We start from the raw sequence: 20,784 nt of genomic DNA, 5'->3' as shown, positions 1-20,784 counted from the left end.
TTATTAGCATTAGCTACGTTTTACAACTTGAAAATTTCACTTTTAATTATTATGATGCTTGCTGTTTCCTTGTAATTAACTGTGAAATTTACTAGCAATTTCGGAGTGAAAATTGTTTCTACATTTTTTCAGTGTAGTAAGAATTTATCTAAGCAATATATATACAGTGGGAATAGAAAATAATCACTATAAAAAAAAAATTATAATAATAAAAACCGATCCACTGAGTTGGAAAAATGATCACCTTCTCAATTGCACACAAAGCCATCTGACAAAACCAGCAAACGATTAGCTATGGGTTGCAAGGCAGATCTCCAAGATAAAGATGTGGACAGGTACAAGTCAGGAGGTGGATACAAAATATTCCAAAGGCTTTATCAATGCTTAGGAGCACAGTGAAGTCTATTATTAAGAAGTGGAATGTATTTGGTACAACACAAACCCTCCCTGGATCAGGACACCCCTCCAAACTGGATGAAAGAGCCAGAGGAAACTGGTCAGAGAAGAGACCAAGAGGCCTGAAGCAACTCTGAAGCAGCAGCAGGAATTTATAAAGAGTGGTCATTGTGTGCATGAGACAAAAATATCAAAAACTCTCCACAAATGTGGCTTGTATGGGAGGGTTGCATGAAAAAAAAAATCACTCCTCAAGAAACTGCAGTCCACAAACGCTCACCATCAAACTGAACTAAAGCCGAGCAGTTTTGCACAGAAGGGCAGCCAAATATTGCAAAGTCTAGATTTACAAAGTTAGTAGAGTCCAATTCCAACAGACTAAAGTCTATCATTAAAAAAAATGGTGGTTCAACAAAAATACTGATAAAAGTGGGTGACCCTTTTTCCAAATCACCAATACGTTTATTTATTTATTTATTTATTTATTTATTTATTTATTTATTGACATGTTGGTTTTATATCTTTTTCTTGGATGTCATAAGTTGAACTAATCAAATATAGCTGGATAAAACAAAAACTGTGTACATCTTCATTTTAAGGCTGCAAAGCAACAAAATGTGATTCTTTTAAATGGGGTGATTATTTTCTGTACCCACTGTATGTATGTATATGCTTTACTAATAAGCAGTAATATGCATGCTACTTAACACTGAGAATATTATGACATACTACAAGGCTGTTTAAGTGCACATAAACTTGGTAATACCATGGTAATGTTCAATCACAACAAATAACTGGGAATAAATCTGCTCTTAAGAGTTAAATACAGCAGTTAAAAAATCAAGTTAATGAATATCTTACATTTTACACACAGTAGAGTAGTGGAGAGTAGTGGTACAGTATAATACAGTAACTGACGATACATTACTGTCTTTGTCAGTGCAATGACACAAACAACACTTATCTGTGGTGGGAAGGGGGTGACCCATTTGTTGTAACTGTATTGTGTGTGTATTTATGTGTGTGTTTATTTCATAGAGATAAAGACAGTGTATTGTGTCGAATAATGTATTTGTTCTTTGCTCCTGGGGTGGCTCTCATCCCCATAGCAAAGATGAATCGAGATGAATCCACCCTACTTTAATAATGCATCTGTTCCAGACTGATTATAACACAATTTATATCAGGATCAAGCATTTTCATTAATGAATGCTTCATCAGTGACAGGATCTCAGTAAATGATACCCACATAACCCAACATCTCAATAATGGGTGTTCTCAGCTGGTGCAGTTTGTCATAAAAAATAAGGCCATTGTGATGTCATTTTTGTCTTAAATTCATAAAACACTGCTGCACAATGGAAGGTTGAGTTTTCAGCAAACAGGAATGGTACTCTGTCACCATGGTGATGTGATCCTGGGATGACATTAATATGGGTTTATGAGAAGGAAGAGAAACACTTTCTTTTCCCCATGCAGCTGGAGTCTTGCTTATCTGTGCACATTATCCCAGGTGGGCTCTTTTGATGGAGTTATTGTTTATAAACGGGTTGTATTAACCTCGGATAGAGCAGGAAAGAGGGGGATCGAGATGAGCTGACCCACATTCACATGCATTTGGATCTGTGTGCATTGGGGATGATGCATGCATTCTGTGAGATTGTATTGTAGTGTTTGTTTGCATTTGCTGTGCGTGTAAATACCCTCAGGGCTGTGCTGGTCCATGTCGACCCAGATCAGAGTAATTACACATCAGAGACCTGCATCTGGAGATGAGAGATTTGCTTCACCACAGACAAAATAAATACACATCGATTCATATAACTTCATTTTTGTAGACAGATTGTACCAACTGCTTATCTAAAACCAAGAGAGCTGCTTATCTGATTTGTTTTAAGACAACACACACTCCCAAGACCAAATTAGCATTCCATACTAAATTGGACAGATATTCATATCTGACCTTTGACCTCTGACAACAAAGGCATGATGTGTGGAATGGCATGATGTCTAAGAAATTGGAAATTCTAGACTTACCAATTTAAATGGAATGCAGCATAAGGTATGTTTATTTGACAGAAAAGAAATACTGCAAGAGGGAAAATATATATCATTTTTTTTACTTTTATATGTATTATTATATTATTTAGTATTAAATAGATTATATATATTATATATATAATTGGGGTTGGTAAAATTTGACGTTTTTGAAAGAGTCTCTTATGCCCACTGAGGCTGCATTTATTCATCAAACGTACAGTAAAAAAAAAAAACATAATATTGTGAAATATTATTACAATTTAAAACAACTGTTTTCTAACTTAATATGTTTTTCCTGTGATGCAAAGCTAAATTTTCATTCATATGCTGATTTGCTGCTCAAGAATTTCTTATTGTGGTTTTTGTGCTGCTTAATATTTTTCTGGAAACTGTGGCCACACTACCATTTAAAGGGAATGTAAAATACTTTTCTTCAGCAAGAAAGTGACAGCAAAGACATTTATAATGTTACAAAAGGGTATTTCTATGCATTAAGAAAATATTGATGCTCAAGACACATTTCTTATTAATGTTGAAAATAGTTGTGTTGCTTAATATTTTTCATAAATAAAAAAATCAAATGAGCATCATTAAATAAAAAAATAAACAAAAAAATAAAAATTTGTGACGTTTTAAAAATCATTACTGTAATTGTTATCAATTTAATGCATCCTTGATGAATAAAACTATTTATTTATTTTAAAAAAGTTCATACTGACCATTTGAACAATAGTTTAAATATACTCACATTTGTTTAATATTTAATATTTATTCATTATGATTAAAATGTTATTTTAAGATGTTATTTTTATTTCATTAATTCATTAAACATAATTAAAAATTTACATTATCACCCAATATTTGTGCCTGTGTGTTCCAGTGCAGATACTTATTAGGATTTGAACTAGAATTCTGCCTTTGTAAATGGCAAGGATTGGCCCATTAGGTTTTAGAACTTTGTCTGTGAAAACAGTAACTATACAATCTGTTAGTGTGTAAGTGTGCATGTGAGATTGTGGATTTGTTTTGTTTCCATAGGCAGAGTGGTTTGTAGGGATTAATGTTACCCTGAATTGAGAAAGCAAACACGCTTTTACCCTGGAGAAAGAGGTGGGCCATGACTAACAGCTTTGAAGGATTACAGCATTGAAAAAAAGTCATATTATAGAAAGAAAACATGAGCATAGACAGATGTTTTCTTTTCCACTAATCTTTGGGGGTATGAGGAGGGATGAAAACAAGGGCTTTAGCATGAACAGCAGAACAGAAATGCTCTATCACGCACACACGTTCAGACATCTGTCTCTTATTGTCCACTCGAGGTCGAAAAATGAGCAGATTATACTGATTAAAGGAACAGTTCACCCAAGATGAAGATGAGTTTTTTTTCCCAACTGGACAGATTTGGATAAATTAAGCATTTCGTCACTTGCTCACAAATGGATGCTCTGCAGTGAATGGGTTCCGTCAGAAGGAGAGTCCAAACAGCTGATAAAAACATCACAATAATCCACAAGTAATCCACTCCAGTCTAGTCCGTGTCTTGTAAAGTGAAAAGCTGCATGTTTGTAAGAAACAAATACATCATTAAGACATTTTTAACTTCAAAACATGCAGTCCATAATCCCTAATATTGCTTTCTAGAGTGAAAAAGCCATTTGGTCTGAATCAGGATGCACAAATCAAGCACTGTTAACAAGTGATAAAACAGTCCAAAACAGTTAAAAGCAAATATGTTGGTGGATTTTGCACCATGCATGCAGCTTTCACTTCACAAGACATTAACTGATGGACTGGAGTGGTGTGGATTACTCGTGCATTATTATCATGTTTTTATCAGCTGTTTGGACTCTCATTCTGAAGGCACCCATTTACTGCACAGGATCTATTGGTGAGCAAGTGATGAAATTCTACATTTCTCAAAATATGTTCAGAAGAAGAGACAAACCCATCTACATCTTGGGTGGCCCAAGGGTGAGTAAAGGTCACACACATTTTCATTTCAATGTGAACTAATCCTTTAATGTTGTGTGCTTTCATCTGTGTGTAGCCATATTTCACATATCGGTCATCAAATGAATGTCCTTTACAACTCTCAAACTCTCAAACACTCACAACCCATCAACACAGTCGTCTGATAAAAAATACTCCTTATTGCCTTTCAGCAGTGATCCCTCAATAGACTCATTAATATTTCAGAAACACATTGCACCACAATCGATACATTTCCATTAGCGTGATGGACGACTGTTTTTCAAATGCTCTCCTGTCACAACAGAATCACGGGATGCCGTTTTATGAGACACAGAAGTGTCATGACTAATGCTTTACTCTTGATACAATGTCTGTCTTCCTGGAATTTCAGACCATTTAACTTTAGCCGATTATTCACATTCAGACACACTGCAGGGCTATTATTTTCACATTAAAGCTTTGATGAATTCATGTGGTAATGCTGTATGTGAAAGGAGTACAGGGGAAGATGGCTACAGTAATTTTCCATCTCTTTCAGATGTTCTGAAGGCCTGTTCATCCCTCTCCGTCACTGACAATGCCAAACTCAATCTCCTATAATTCATCATTCATATTGACTTACAGGACTTCTCAGAGGACACAAACTGCAGCCAAAGCAGGAAGCAATCCAGCAGATATAAAAACTTGAATTCATAAAAAGACAAGGAACCTTTAAAACATGCTAATGTTATGCATCCCACATGCTCCATTAATTAAATATGAAAACACACAAACAGCCTGCTATCGTTTTTATATAAACATTCATTCACAACATGAATCCTGTGAGAATCTTATTAAACAAATGCAAATCTGCTCATGCTGGCATTTCTAGATAGTAGCTGTACCCAAATTTGAGAAGCTTCTAATTAATGTCAGCATCAAAACATTATATTAACATCATAGACATACTGCTATACTACTCATACTAGTATGCAGTATAATCACTATACATGCAGAATTTTTTTTAAAGAAAAAAATATATGGGATACTAAATTTGCCCGAAAGCAGCACAGGGATATTAATGCAATATTCCACAATATAATGTAATAAATGTAATTGTTGGTAGAACTATAATAAATACCTCAATCTCTTTGATTCATTATCTGAAAAGATTTTACTCAAATTTAGAATTAAACAATTCTTTCAGAAAATGGAAATAGCTATATATATAATTCATTATTTGTTATCTATAAATTATTTTTAATTACCAATTTATATATATATGTGCATATTTTATATATTTATTAAAATATATAATCAATTACAAATATTATATATAGTTATATAATTATAGAAATTATAATCAATATGATATTTATTTTTGTTATTAGGAAAATTTTATTTATTAAACTAAATGGAGTAACTCAAAACCCAGTTTTGCTCATTTTCAAGCAGCCTTACAGAGGCTTATTTAGAATCTGTAAAGATTTTAAAAAATCGAAAAGCGCAAAAAACTGTCTTTGCTAAATGAATGCAACATATTTGTGATGCCTATTAATTTGTTTTCTTTACCTTTTAAGTTCTATTTTTGTTATTTTATATAAAATTTTAATTACAAAATGTGTACATTTAAGAAATAATGTCGAAATTGCTGTTGAATCCTGTCATTTCGAACGTTCTTACGTGACGTCATATTAAGGGGGCGTGTCATCGCGCGTTCAGCCAGCGTGCGTACAGACGTAAAGCAGCAACTGGAACAACAGAGTGGACATGTAAGTACCGAGTTTGACACTTTCACAGCTCTTAATTTAGTGTCCGACAGCAGTCCAACTTATCGTTAGTTGTAAATGCGAAACTTAAACAGATCAACTATGTTAAACTGTTGAAGATTTTGAATTAAAATTCGTAAACTTAAAAGTAGACCTGAATGAGTTTATCTTTTTGTTGTTGTTGTAGTCTATTTATAATTTCCCCTCAATGTTGTCAGATACTGGAAATACGTTTATAAAAAGCAGCCCCCCAAAAAAATCACTCGTTTAAACGTGTTAACAAACCAGCCTAACTAGTTCTACTTGAACGAGGCTTGTAACAAAACCCAGAAAATCTCAGAACCACAGAAATGACATGCAAACAATCTTACATGCAGCACAGAAAGATATTGTTATTTAGAAATAAACTGACATCTCAGGTTGTTTTAACACGTGAGATACTGAAAAATAACATGCCACTTTCAATAATAAAATAAAAATGCTGTTTAAAAAATGGTTAAGATCAAATGCCGTTGTTCACTATCGCGGATCAGTTTCTCATGCATATATCTGATAAGACTTTTAAGACCAAGTAATGAACATTTGAGGAGTAAACTGAATGAACGCAATACATGTCAATATGGTCTCTAAATGTAAAAGTCTTGTATTAGCAATGCTTCAATGTGTGAACCAACTTCCCACAGATACTTCCCTCCAATACTTTACTTCAAATAAATAAATAACTTTCGGGTTTAATAACCACTTAAATATGGAAATATTATTTTTTTACTGTACATTATGATCACACTGCAAATAAGCAATGTTCTTTATCAGTATTTTTGTCTTGTTTTCATTGCAAATATTCAAAGATTCTTATATCAAGATACATTCACCTTAGAAGCAACTTGACATAAAATAAGAGCTTAATTCAAAGGGAAAACAAGTTTTCATACTCCACTGACAGATATTTGTTCTTGGTCTAATCATAAACCCACTTCATTGTGTTTAATTTCTCAAAAAACAAGACCTCATATGTTCACTTTGTAAATGTATCTTGACTTAAGGATGTTTAGATATTTGTATTAGAAACCAGGCAAAAATATATATATATTTATTTTTTGCAATGTATGCAACATTTAATGCCATGACTTTACGAATTTAAAACTGGTCTGAATTAAGACCTCTAGGCCTTAATAAAGATCTCTTGTATATTCTGGCTTAAACCTTACTTCTGTATATTGCAGGGAGGACATACTGCTGTGGATTGTGGGGGTGCTGTTACTCCTGTTCTGCAGTCTGGATGTGTGGTATTATTTACGGGTAGTGGTTGTGCTGGTTAGGGCCTGGTTCCTCTCACCCGTATTTGACATCACAGCAGAGCAGACCGCTAGCGGACGAGTCGTTCTTCATGACATTGACCTTTGCCACATGAACAATGCACGCTACCTACGCGAGTGTGACTTTGCCCGTTTCTCTCTGTACTCCCGCAATGGGGTGTTCAAGGCTTTAAGAGCTCTACGGGCCACCGTGGTCGTTGGGGCAACTACCATCCGCTATAGACGGCCTCTGTGTGTCGGTGAGGCCTTTGAGATTCGCAGTCGAATCATTACCTGGGATGAGAAGTCATTTTATCTGGAGCAGAGGTTTGTGTCTTGTAAAGATGGGATGGTGTCGGCTGTTATGTTCTGCAAACAGAATGTCCTTCGAAGCAGTCCGGACAAGATCCTGCAACACCTGTGCAAGAGAAAGGTAAGCATCTGTCATAGATTTACCAACTCTTTTAACTCTCTGGTGGTCTTTTGCCATGTTAGACTGTTTTGAATTTTTACATTTGTGAACTTTATTTGAATGGTACCAAACTTTTAACATTTGTGTTAAATATAAATCCAAATGCACCTTTATAAAAGTAATTAACTATGTCTGAAAATATTCTTATAAGCATATAGTGAACATACAGCCCCATGTAAACACTATATTAGTTATTAATAATATTAATATTAATGTTAGTCTTTTCTAATATTTTTGTTATTTAATGTAGAAATATTATTTCACAACAATAATGTTATCATTCTACATGTTGTTCCAATCTAATATTAATTACCTTTAAAAAAAAAAAAAAAAAAAAACACTGAATCCTGACATTTCTGAACTGATTTTCTAGGTTGACGTGCCAGAATTTCCTGAAGACCTGCAGCACTGGATCAATTTCATCTCAGCCAGCAGTAAAGCCCTCCGGGGGGAAAGTCAGCTCGATGATAAAAAGAACGAATGACAGCTCACTGCCTTAAATGACCTCTCAAACACTGGTTTACAAACAAGAACACACTGAGGCACATTCAGGAATGTCTCAGGTGTTTGCATACTCCAATTCAGAATTAAACTGTGAGCTCTGCTGTAATCTAGAAGCCTGATTCATGCTGCATTATAAAGTGTGTATACTGTAAGATTGCAAATATGTAGAAATACTTTCTTAAAAACAATGGATGAACAAAAGAGAAAATAATATCTTCTGTTGTATTACTGCCACTGACTGTACTGGAGTGTGAAGAATTACTACATAGAGAAACACAACAATAATAATAAATAAATTTTATTATTACCACTTATTTAGTATCTGTACTTTAAATTCTATTTCCTGTTATTATGGGATAAATATGTATATTTTTTATTTTTGACTGGCCTAATATGAATTATAATTGCTACTTAGTGTTAATGCTTAAGTGGCATTCAAAATGTGACAGTCAAAACATAAATATCTAATACATTTGAAACAATTACAACCTAATGCATAATAGTTTGTCTTGGAAACGATGATGGCGTCACGCCGCTCGTCTGGCGTCCTGCTGACGTAGTCACGTAGACACGTTAAACCAATCGGAGCGCAGTTTTTCTCTGCGGAAGTGCGTGAAGCCGGTTTTTCGGGTGTCAATCGCGTGAGTAGCAAGAATAACTCATTTGACAAGATTATGATTATGTACACTAATAAATGCACGTCGTTTATCAATTTACATGTATTAAAACTCAAACCGGTCTTCTTGGGATACGTGTCGTTGCACGGCCTTGTCTGATCTAGAAGTGAGATCTGATATTTAATCGAAATGTTGATTTTTGATTCATTTCCAATATGAATGAATGATGTGACATCATATAGCGAGCTTATATAATTCTCCAAACAGATGCAGTAATGTTCTGCGTGTTGTTTTGTAGTCGGGTCACTGCTGTTAATACAGTAGAAACTCAATAAGCCCAGTTCTGTGTCTCCACGTGATCTATATGAATTATTAATGATGTGTATAATTAATCATCTTCACTGTGTGACAGAATCATGCTGCTGTGGATTCTGTCCGGCTCTCTGGTTCTGTTCAGCAGTTTTGACGTTTGGTACTTCCTGAGAGGCTCGTGGATGGTGATCAAATCCTGGTTCCAGGTGCCGGTTGGAGATGTTCTGGCCGAGCAGGTCGTTCACGGACGGGTTCTCCTCCACGACCTGGACTTTATGTGCCACATGAATAACGCCCGCTATCTGCGCGAGTGCGACTTCGCCCGGTACGCGCACTGCACCCGGAACGGGCTCTTCCTGGCCGCGCGCGCGCTCGACGCCACCATGCTGGTGGGAGCCACGACCATCCGCTACAGACGCTCGCTGGCGCTCGGCGAGGCGTTCGAGCTGCGCACGCGGATCGTGGCGTGGGATGAGAAGTCCTTCTACCTGGAGCAGAGGTTCGTATCCAAGTCTGACGGGTTCGTGTCTGCTGTCATGCTGTGCAGGCAGAATGTTATTCGCGGAAATCCACAGAAGATCTTGGAACACCTTTGCAAGAAAAAGGTATGCATTTATTTATTTCAACTTTTTTAAATATTATTTTTTATTATTTTTGCTTTTTACATATTTTTTGGACTACCAAATATTCGCATTGTCATGCCTGGGACCCCATTCGGAAATTTTAAAGTCATTTATATATTTTCATGTATAAAGACCCAATTTATACTGTGAAAAAAACAATATTAGAAATAAAAATATGTAAAATATTAGTATATTAATTTGGAAATATCTTGTTGGAATGCACATCATTATTATATTTTCATTATTATATTTCTACTCACTATAGTACTGTACTATTAGATGTATTATTTATTTATTTTTGAATTATTTAAATAATAAAATTAATAGCTTTCATTTACTTATTTATAATTTTTTCTTAATTTTATATATATTTTTTGGATCCACAAATATGTTCATCCTAAAATTTAAACAGCAATTATATATATATATATATATATATATATATATATATATATATATATATATATATATATATATATATATATATATATATATATATATATAATTCGTTTTATTTTGTATTTCTTTCTGGTATAAAGACACAATTTATACAGTGAAAATGTTATATTATAAATATATTTAAGATATAATTTGGATTTTTTAAAATTTATTATTCTACATTATTATATTATTTTCACTAAAATACTGTACTGATTGTTGTATTATCTATTTAAATTGAATGTTTTAAATTTTAATTTAATTATGTATATGTACTTATTTATTTTGTTAATTATTAGTAGAGGTATTACTGTTAATATTCTTATTAATTAATTCATTATTTTTGACCCTGTGAAGACCAAATTAATAAAATAAAATATTTATAATAATAATAATATATGTACATGTAAAATATTTAGTTTCTATTACATTTTTCTACCAAGTGTAGTACTGTACTGTTGGTTATATTTATTTATTTTCTTCATATTTATTTATTATGAATTACATTACCATTTAGTCATTTAGCAGATGCTTTTATACAAAGTGACTTCAAATGAGGACAATGGAAGCAATCAAAATGAATGCATTTATTAAATACTTCACTGTTTTCCTCTAAAATGTGTATCCCCTAACATGCATACCATGGTAATACTGTGCTTTTTGGATATATATATATATATATTATGGTAATACCATGACACTCCTTGGCTTACCATGAATACTGCACTCATTTCAAGACTCTTTGGTAATACCATATTGTTAGACACATAATATGGTAATACCGTGAGCTTCTTAGAAGTATGTTCCTGCTGGACTAACATACAATATATCTCATGTGTCTGTGTAATTTGAAGGTGGATTGCCCTGAGATTTCAGAGGATCTTCAGCACTGGATCAGTTTCATCTCTGCTAGCAGTCAGGCTCTGAGAGCAGAGAGTGGACTGGACGACAAGAACAAATGATAAATTCAAAGACTTTACCGTAAGCCTTCCTTCTGCATGTAAGTTTCCCGTGATGCTAACCTTATCTTCCCTCTAAATGTTGGGTTTTCTGATCCAGAACCTGCGGCTGTTGGCAGCTTCAGTGTTTACTCCACTACACCAGCCCTTCATGTATTTATTTAAAAGTATTACAACATCATTATTGTACTTAAAAAATCCATTCCAGAAGCTGCAAGAAATATGACTGACAAACCACTGAGCATGAATCTCTGTTGAGAAACAGAGTGCATGAACGAATGTTGAAAAACTTGACTCCACTGACTTGAACGCTAGAGGCTTTTGAACGCTCCTATGACCAAATATGCACATGAACGTAACAAAAATCACTTCGAAGGGATTTGCACTGAGTATATTAATATTATAAATGATAGATGAGTTCTGGGCAGTGAATTCAAACAAGTGTGTTGTTTTATCATATCAAAACTGGATTTGTTGTGCTGGTCAGAAATGTTGATGTAGTTATTTATTCCACTTTAAAACTGAAATGGTTTTATTATTGTTATTTATGAAAAGGGAACATGTATTTATTAAAGTACATTTTTCTGACATTTGCATAATTTCTTTGAAAAGAGTCTGTATGTAAAATAATTTAAGCATCTGTGATGAAACGTGAAGACTTGCGTTATAAAATAAAATACTTCATTATAAATAATGCTTGTATGTTTCTGAGTTATTAGAAGCATTCGTTTATAACCAGTGTTAATGAATCTGGATCATGTGAGAGCTGCAATACTGCCATCTAGTGTGAAAACACTGACATATCCCACTCTTTAACTGGAAAGATTAATTAAAACTGGACACGGATTGCAGGAGGGCATTATATTTGGTTTGTCCCTGGTTTGAATCAGTGGCATCAGGGCTGGAGCTCACAAGAAAAACATGATTTGAGATGAAAAATATCTGACAGATTCAGTAAAAATCTCACTGGTTTATTTGAACAAAATATTTTGTATTCGTTTTATATAATTTAATTATTTAGTTAGTTAGTTACTTATTTCCAAAGATTAAAATAGAATTTGAGTTCAGTGATTTTGTTTGGACTGTGGATATGTAATCTTTGGTTCTAAATGCAGACAAGGTATTTCTAAAATATTTAAATATTTATAAACTTTGTATATATATTAATGCTGTAAAACAATTAATCACGATTAATCACATCCTAAATAAAAGTTTTTGTTTACATAATATGTGTGTGTTCTGTATATATTTATTATGCATATATAAATACACACACACATGTATATATTGTGAAAATATTTTCATATTTATATTCATATATATTATTAAAGTATATATATATTTAATATATAAACATAACATATTTTTCTGAAATATATACATGCATGTGTGTGTATAATTATGTAGACATAATAAATATACACAGACATACATATATTATGTAAACAACTTTTATTTTGGATGCTATTAATCGTGATGAATCATTCGACAGCACTGATATATATGTTATGTAATTTATTTACATTTTTATAAAAATGTTTCATATATAGTTAATACAATAATATTATACTTCAAATATTTTAAATACTATGTGATTTATTTATATTAAACAACAAATGTTTATTAAAATGTTTTATTTACTTATATATAATTTTTTTTTACATGTATACATATATAATTTAAAATTGTGTTTATGTATATATATGTTTAATATAACTTATGAAGTAATATAAACTTACATTTTATAAATATAATTTTAAATTTAATGTTGTTGTTGTTTTTTTTCTACTTTATTATTATTTATTTTTATGCCGGTTTTGGGGTGACATATGACATCATTTTTTGTGAGCAGCACTAATTCTTGCCAGAACACTTAACACTCAAGCGAGTTTAACACTGCAGGCAGCTCAGTGTTTTCTGACATGCTCCGATGTAGTGCAGAGCAGCTCTTCAGCCCCTCCCCCTCCTGTTAGACTCTGTGGTCACATGACTCACTTCCTGCATAAACAAAGCCTGGGTTTCATTCTGCCTCTGGGTTGGACGGCAAGAAACCTTTTAAAATGGCGCAAGCTGGGGTTTTCCTGGAGCACGACCAGTTCAACTGTTCAATATGTCTTGATGTCTTAAAGGACCCTGTGACTATCCCATGTGGACACAGTTATTGTAAAGGCTGCATTAAGGGCTACTGGGACCAGGACGACTGTCTGGGGATCTATGGCTGTCCTCAGTGTAGGCAGAGCTTCACTCCTAGACCTGTGCTGGGTAGGAACACAATGCTGGCAGATGTGGTGGAGAAACTGAAGAAGACAGGGCTGCATGCTGCACCGACAGCGTCTGATCCGACCCAAGCCGAACCCGGGGATGTGGAGTGTGATGTTTGCTCTGGGACAAAAAACAAAGCTTTTAAATCCTGCCTGGTGTGTCTGGTGTCTTACTGCGAGACCCACCTACAACCCCACTACGAGTCTCCTGCCTTTCAGAAACACAAGCTGGTTTCTCCTTCAAAGACGATACAAGAACAGCTCTGCTCTCGCCATGAGAAGCTCCTGGAGGTGTTCTGCCGCACAGATCAGCAGTGCATTTGTTATCTTTGTTTGACAGATGAACACAAAGGACATGACACTGCTCTAGCTACAACAGAGATGAATGAGAAAAAGGTAATGTTGTAGACCCTTTCTAGAGTGTGCGTTTCGTGTTTGAGTCAGTAAAAACATGACATGTTGTGTAACCTGTGTTTGTCTTCCCAGAATGCTCTGGGGGAGATGCAGAGGGTTTCCCAGCAGAGGATTCAGGATAAAGAGAAGGAGCTGGCCGACCTGAGAGAGGCTACACAGATACTCACTGTGAGTGTGACACCTGTGTCTGTGTGTGTGTGTGTGTGTGTGTGTGTGTGTAACAAAGTCAGCAACTTTCTATTCATCAAATTATCACGAGAAAAAATATAGAATGGTTTCCAGAAAAACATAAATAATAAGCTTTCTTGAGCAGCAAATCATCATTTTAGAATGATTCCTGAAGGATCATGTGACTCTGAAGACTGGAGGAATGATGCGTTGCATTTAATACATTGCATTTTAAAATATATTACAGGGGAAAACAGTTATTTTAAATTGTAATAATATTTAACAGTTAACTTTTTAATCAAATAAATGTGAACATATATGATAAAAAGATATCAAAATCTAGAAAAAACAACATTACCTTTTACATTACAACAATTTTTTTTTCACTTTTCTCTTTTAAAACTCTTGCTAATAATTGAAATCACAGCTTTCAATATATATCTCGAGTAAAATGGGCCATTTTCAATAACATAACCAATGTTTAAAGTAAACTTTTTTTTCTTTTTTTTTTATAAATTTAAAAATACAAATAAATTTCTATAAGATAACCAAAGTCCTTGTCATGTCTATATCTCCTAGACCTGGGTTAGACTGACTTCTTCACCTTGTATTTTATAGGGTTATTTTTTCCAAAAGCATGAATCTTGAATGACTTATTTACATTTTAAATCAGTATGAATCAGTATGACACTTGCACTCCTATGCAAGTGTCATACTGATTTATTCCATCTTTGACTCTGACCCTGACAAAGGTCTCAGTAATTCAGCATGGTCTCACGGCTAAGGCTGTATAAAGATTTCTGAATAGCAGTTTTTGCTCTTTAGTTTCAGTGAATGCTCTGCTTGGATTGATTGAGTTCTGAAGGTTTGAGCACGTCTGCAAAGCACTTCAAACTCCTACTTCAAAAGAGCAATCAAATGCCGATTAGAACCTCTTCAAAGGAGAAGTCACGCTTTATGATTTGACTTTTGTCTCCTGTCAGCTCTCCGCACAGACGGCCCTCGAGGAGAGCGAGCGCATCTTCACAGAGCTGGTGTGCTCCATAGAGCGCCGGCGCACTGAAGTGACGGAGCTGATCCGGGGTCAGGAGAGGGCGGCAGCGAGCCAAGCTGAAGCACTCCTTCAACAACTGGAGCAGGAGATAACAGAGCTGAAGAAAAGACACGCTGAATTAGGAGAGCTCTCGCAAACCGAGGACCATATCGCCTTCCTTCAGGTAATGCTGCTGGTTCTTATCCACAGTCTCTGGAGGATCCTGAGGTTAAGTGCCATGATTAAAGACACTGTGGTGATTAGTTTATGAAGCACATTTTCTGAGCTTTGAGTATAATCAGTGTTTTGGTGAAGCGTTCAATCCACTACTGTTCAGTTTCCACATTTGTAGTAATAGTTCACCAAAAGATGAAAACTGTCATTATTTCCTCACCTTGATGTCGTTTCAGACTTGTTTCAAACTCAAACCTGAACTGTAATTTAAAACATCAAAGGGGGACACGGAATTGAGATTGCATCAGTTTCTGCCTTTGTGAACTGAAACCACTATCAGGAGTTGCATACCATTTTTGATTCATTAAAGTTCAAGACACACCACTGCCTACAGCTAACATCTTTGCCGTTTGATAATTCTGTCTCGTTCAGAACTGCAGGTCTCTGTGCGCTCAGCCTGTGCCTGTGCCTGACTTGCCAAACTTTACCTCTGACCCAAACTTTGGGAGCATGATGACGGCACTAACTGAGTTCCAGGCTCTCCTCGAGGACGTCTGCCATGGAGGATTTGTCAGTATCTCAGAGAAAGGTGAACAGACTTGCATTCTGAGACCTTTCCAGCCATTTAGGAGTGAGTCAGTATTTCATTCTAACTGTCCCGTTCTGGTTTGCAGTGAATGATGTGACTATTATTCAGAGCAACAAACCAAAGACAGATTCAGAGTCCAATGCAGGTAGGAGTCCATAAAATAAAAAGTGCATTAAATCAAGTCTTGCGTATACAATCTGTTTTAAAACACAGTGAGCATTTTTGGTTATGATGAACCTTTTAGCGATAAATTGTGCTTAACTTTTTTTTAAGGATTCTTTAAGAAATAGTAAGATTTTAAGATTTTATTTTTATTTGAAAAATATTTTTGTTAAAGGCTTTACTTTTTTTACTTTTTCAGTTGAATGTATCTTCGCTGTATGAAAGTACACATTTCTGAAGAAAAAAAAATTATTCTAAATAAAATTGTATATTATAGAATATAAATAATTTACACTAAAAGTGTGTGTGTGTGTGTGTAAGCCTAAATGTTTGAACAGTAATGTGTAGTATGTTGCTTAAAATGCTCACTTCGTTTGGAACAGAGCCTTGGCTCAAGATATGTACATGATTTTTTATATTAATCTAATAAAATAATGTTAATTCTTCATTGATTTAAAGGAGGGGTGAAATGCTCGTTTTCACTCAATATCCTGTTAATCTTGAGTAGGCTACCTATAGAGTAGTACTGCATCCTTCATAACTCCAAAAAGTCTTGAGTTTTATTATATTCATAAGAGAAAGATAGTCTGTACCGATTTTTCCCGGAAAAACACGACCGGCTGGAGGCGTGACGTGTGGGCGGAGCTTAAGAATCACGAGCGCGAATAGGCTTTTGCGTTGAGAGCATGTGGAAGCTGTGACATTACCCAGAGCTGTTGAAAAACATATTTAACGGCTCTGACATTACCGTGAGGGAAAACCCATCATCCAAAACAAACCATGGCTTACATTCAGATTCAGCTGTTTATTTATGATCCAGAATCAGATCCCGAGGCTGAAACTGAACGAGAGCAGCAGCAGCAACGACTCGCTCCGAGCGGGGCTCGAACCCGGGTCTCCGGCATGGGAGGGGACGCACTAACAAGGAGGCAGAGATATTTTAAGCAGTTTTACTCACCGCCTGCAGTTCCAACACACGATCGTGACCCTTTTTCGTTGGGACTGCATCATCCTTAAGAAATAAACGATACGCAAATCCGTCGTCAAACTGGGCCTTGTTTGTAAAACAAGCATCTTCGAAATGCAGCGTACAAACAAAAACACTTGCACAACTCCGTTGATGCTCTGTAAAAATAAACTCCATCCACTGGTCCCTTAATGCTGTTTTTTTGGTAATCTGTGCAGGGTTGTCTTGCCCTGGCAACCAAAAACACACTTCTTTTGTGACTTTTCGCGACGCTCTCGCTCTGATCAGTGATTGTCTGTGCACAGCCTCTCTCTGCTCTGCTATACGGGAGCGCGCTCTCTTCCGGCAGACGCGCCCTTAGCACCCATATAAGGAAATTCCGCTCCATCTAACGTCACACAGAGCCATACTCGAAAAAAACTTTCCGAAACTTGTGACAAACCGGAAGGAGTATTTTGGGAACAAAAATACTCCTTCAAACGTACAACTTCATTTTTGAAACTTTGTCCATGTTTAGCATGGGAATCCAACTCTTTAACAGTGTAAAAAACTCACTATGCATGAAATAGCATTTCACCCCCCCTTTAATTGTTTTCAATTATGTGTGAAGAAGCTTGCAGTGCACTGCTAACAGGCTTCATTGTTTATTTGATAGCTTCAGCACCGGTCTTTGCTCGGCCTGTACAGAATCCTTTCACCATTAGCGTCCCGTCAATCAGTGTGTTTCCTTTCTCCTCATTTGGTGAGTATCAGGAAACGCTTTTATTGGATATTTAAAAAATGTCAGCAAAAATACGGCTCACTGTTATGTAAATATGAATAAATTTTCCATATAGAGGTGTATTTTTCACAAAAAAAAAAAAAATATATATATATATATATATATATATATATATATATATATATATACAGTATTGTTCAAAATAATAGCAGTACAATGTGACTAACCAGAATAATCAAGGTTTTTCGTATATATTTTTTTTGCTACGTGGCAAACAAGTTACCAGTAGGTTCAGTAGATTCTCAGAAAACAAATGAGACCCAGCATTCATGATATGCACGCTCTTAAGGCTGTGCAATTGGGCAATTAGTTGAATTAGTTGAAAGGGGTGTGTTAAAAAAAATAGCAGTGTGGCATTCAATCACTGAGGTCATCAATTTTGTGAAGAAACAGGTGTGAATCAGGTGGCCCCTATTTAAGGATGAAGCCAACACTTGTTGAACATGCATTTGAAAGCTGAGGAAAATGGGTCGTTCAAGACATTGTTCAGAAGAACAGCGTACTTTGATTAAAAAGTTGATTAGAGAGGGGAAAACCTATAAAGAGGTGCAAAAAATGATAGGCTGTTCAGCTAAAATGATCTCCAATGCCTTAAAATGGAGAGCAAAACCAGAGAGACGTGGAAGAAAACTGAAGACGACCATCAAAATGGATAGAAGAATAACCAGAATGGCAAAGGCTCAGCCAATGATCACCTCCAGGATGATCAAAGACAGTCTGGAGTTACCTGTAAGTACTGTGACAGTTAGAAGACGTCTGTGTGAAGCTAATCTACTTTCAAGAATCCCCCGCAAAGTCCCTCTGTTAAAAAAAAGGCATGTGCAGAAGAGGTTACAATTTGCCAAAGAACACATCAACTGGCCTAAAGAGAAATGGAGGAACAATTTGGTGACTGATGAGAGTAAAATTGTTCTTTTTGGGTCCAAGGGCCACAGGCAGTTTGTGAGACGACCCCCAAACTCTGAATTCAAGCCACAGTACACAGTGAAGACAGTGAAGCATGGAGGTGTAAGCATCATGATATGGGCATGTTTCTCCTACTATGGTGTTGGGCCTATTTATCACATACCAGGGATCATGGATCAGTTTGCATATGTTAAAATACTTGAAGAGGTCATGTTGCCCTATGCTGAAGAGGACATGCCCTTGAAATGGTTGTTTCAACAAGACAATGACCCAAAACACACTAGTAAACGGGCAAAGTCTTGGTTCCAAACCAACAAAATTAATGTTATGGAGTGGCCAGCCCAATCTCCAGACCTTAATCCAATTGAGAACTTGTGGGGTGATATCAAAAATGCTGTTTCTGAAGCAAAACCAAGAAATGTGAATGAATTGTGGAATGTTGTTAAAGAATCATGGAGTGGAATAACAGCTGAGAGGTGCCACAAGTTGGTTGACTCCATGCCACACAGATGTCAAGCAGTTTTAAAAAACTGTGGTCATACAACTAAATATTAGTTTAGTGATTCACAGGATTGCTAAATCCCAGAAAAAAAAAATGTTTGTACAAAATAGTTTTGAGTTTGTACAGTCAAAGGTAGACACTGCTATTTTTTTGAACACACCCCTTTCAACTAATTGCCCAATTGCACAGCCTTAAGAGCGTGCATATCATGAATGCTGGGTCTCATTTGTTTTCTGAGAATCTACTGAACCTACTGGTAACTTGTTTGCCACGTAGCAATAAAAAATATACTAAAAACCTTGATTATTCTGGTTAGTCACATTGTACTGCTATTATTTTGAACAATACTGTATATTATATATATATAATACAATTAAATGCATTGTGTAGTGTTTTAGGGTCAAAGGAAATGTCTGTAAATATAGCACACAATGTACTTGTAACTTCGTGTAGTATGTTGACCATCTCTGAGCCTTGTTGTTTTTGCATACAGTAAATCATTGTCATTCTCTGTGCTCTTCAGGATCCAGAACAACTGGTCCTCGTCAGAAACTACAGCCGCGTAGGAGACGAAGGTAGCCTTAAAACCATCCTGAGAAACCCCTGATCAGAGCTCGGTCAAAAGGCCAATATCAGTGTTTGGTAGTTTTTTTTTTTTCTATGGTAAATGACAAAAACAAAAAACTGTAAAGCTATATTTACCACAATCTTTTATTACTAAATAAGACAGAAATGTAAATGCAGATGCGTTTCAGTGTCTACTGTCCAAGTCTCAAAGCTATTATCTTTAAACTTATGTTAATCTTTATATCTTACAATGACCGATGTGTTAGGAGTGATTGTTGCAATATTGTGCGATCAAAACTTTAAAAAATAATTACCTGTTGATTAAGCTATGATTGTAGTATTTTCTTTAGTATTAATAATACACGTTATATAGAGTGTTATACTGGTGTAAAGTATACTAATGTTTTATTCACTGATGCTGTCCATCTATTCACAGATGTTCATTTTAGCTTTATACTGTATGTTTGAAATGTAAACAAACAAAAAAGATGTAGGATGTTAAATACTTATTTTTCATATCATGAAAAATAAAGTTTCTGCCAAACAGTTTGATGGCTCTGTTCATTTACTATATATATATATATATATATATTAAAAAAAATCATTGTGGCTTATTATTATGACTCAGTATCTCAATTTTATACTTGTCATAATTATAACTTTTTGACGTTTCTTAGTCTCTCAGACTTTAGACTTTTTCAGAACTTAAATATTTAGAATGTCTACATTTAGACTTTATAACTTTTACTTTATGACTGAAGATCTGACTCATTGAAATCTGTTTCACGACTTTAGACTTTTCAGTTCATATTCTTCTACCGTATTCGTTTTCATATAGACTTTTTACATCATAATATCTTAACTTTTACTTATAACTTAGTA

The 20,784-nt window shown here is 35.1% G+C and overlaps 3 protein-coding genes across 5 annotated transcripts; all 3 read left to right on the top strand.

The window, feature by feature from the left end:
• The first annotated feature begins 6,087 nt into the window (after window positions 1-6,087).
• On the top strand, window positions 6,088-8,739 carry LOC113113095 (protein THEM6-like). The gene is made up of 3 exons (XM_026279265.1): window positions 6,088-6,161; window positions 7,382-7,886; window positions 8,299-8,739. Coding segments are annotated over exons 1-3 (618 nt in total). The 5' UTR covers window positions 6,088-6,159; the 3' UTR covers window positions 8,410-8,739.
• Window positions 8,740-8,871: 132 nt separating this feature from the next.
• LOC113113106 (protein THEM6) lies at window positions 8,872-12,157 on the top strand. Of its 3 annotated transcripts, XM_026279291.1 has the most exons (4): window positions 8,872-9,070; window positions 9,459-9,963; window positions 11,274-11,400; window positions 11,479-12,156. In XM_026279291.1, the coding sequence occupies exons 2-3, from the start codon at window positions 9,463-9,465 to the stop codon at window positions 11,379-11,381; spliced, it is 609 nt and encodes a 202-aa protein (XP_026135076.1). In that variant the 5' UTR covers window positions 8,872-9,070; window positions 9,459-9,462; the 3' UTR covers window positions 11,382-11,400; window positions 11,479-12,156. The 3 variants fall into 3 exon arrangements, with proteins under 3 accessions (XP_026135076.1, XP_026135062.1, XP_026135071.1); XM_026279277.1 differs by having other exon boundaries at window positions 11,274-12,155; XM_026279286.1 differs by lacking the exon at window positions 8,872-9,070 and adding an exon at window positions 9,131-9,212 and having other exon boundaries at window positions 11,274-12,157.
• Window positions 12,158-13,362: 1,205 nt separating this feature from the next.
• Window positions 13,363-20,451, top strand: LOC113113074 (E3 ubiquitin/ISG15 ligase TRIM25-like). The gene is made up of 7 exons (XM_026279233.1): window positions 13,363-14,035; window positions 14,126-14,221; window positions 15,205-15,438; window positions 15,861-16,017; window positions 16,103-16,162; window positions 17,802-17,888; window positions 19,859-20,451. The coding sequence occupies exons 1-7, from the start codon at window positions 13,439-13,441 to the stop codon at window positions 19,912-19,914; spliced, it is 1,287 nt and encodes a 428-aa protein (XP_026135018.1). The 5' UTR covers window positions 13,363-13,438; the 3' UTR covers window positions 19,915-20,451.
• The last annotated feature ends 333 nt before the right edge of the window (window positions 20,452-20,784 follow it).

Source organism: Carassius auratus, chromosome 2, assembly GCF_003368295.1.
Source record: "Carassius auratus strain Wakin chromosome 2, ASM336829v1, whole genome shotgun sequence".
In the NCBI taxonomy this organism is placed as follows: Eukaryota; Metazoa; Chordata; class Actinopteri; order Cypriniformes; family Cyprinidae; genus Carassius; species Carassius auratus.
This window is presented reverse-complemented; position numbering and strand designations above follow the sequence as displayed.

Coding starts and splice junctions, on each gene's coding strand:
- LOC113113074 (XM_026279233.1), top strand. CDS start 13,439: ATGGCGCAAGCTGGGGTTTTCCTGGAGCACGACCAGTTCAACTGTTCA. Junction 15,439..15,860: donor ACCATATCGCCTTCCTTCAG/GTAATGCTGCTG, acceptor TGTCTCGTTCAG/AACTGCAGGTCTCTGTGCGC. Junction 17,889..19,858: donor GTTTCCTTTCTCCTCATTTG/GTGAGTATCAGG, acceptor TGTGCTCTTCAG/GATCCAGAACAACTGGTCCT.
- LOC113113106 (XM_026279286.1), top strand. CDS start 9,463: ATGCTGCTGTGGATTCTGTCCGGCTCTCTGGTTCTGTTCAGCAGTTTT. Junction 9,964..11,273: donor AACACCTTTGCAAGAAAAAG/GTATGCATTTAT, acceptor TGTAATTTGAAG/GTGGATTGCCCTGAGATTTC.
- LOC113113095 (XM_026279265.1), top strand. Junction 7,887..8,298: donor AACACCTGTGCAAGAGAAAG/GTAAGCATCTGT, acceptor CTGATTTTCTAG/GTTGACGTGCCAGAATTTCC.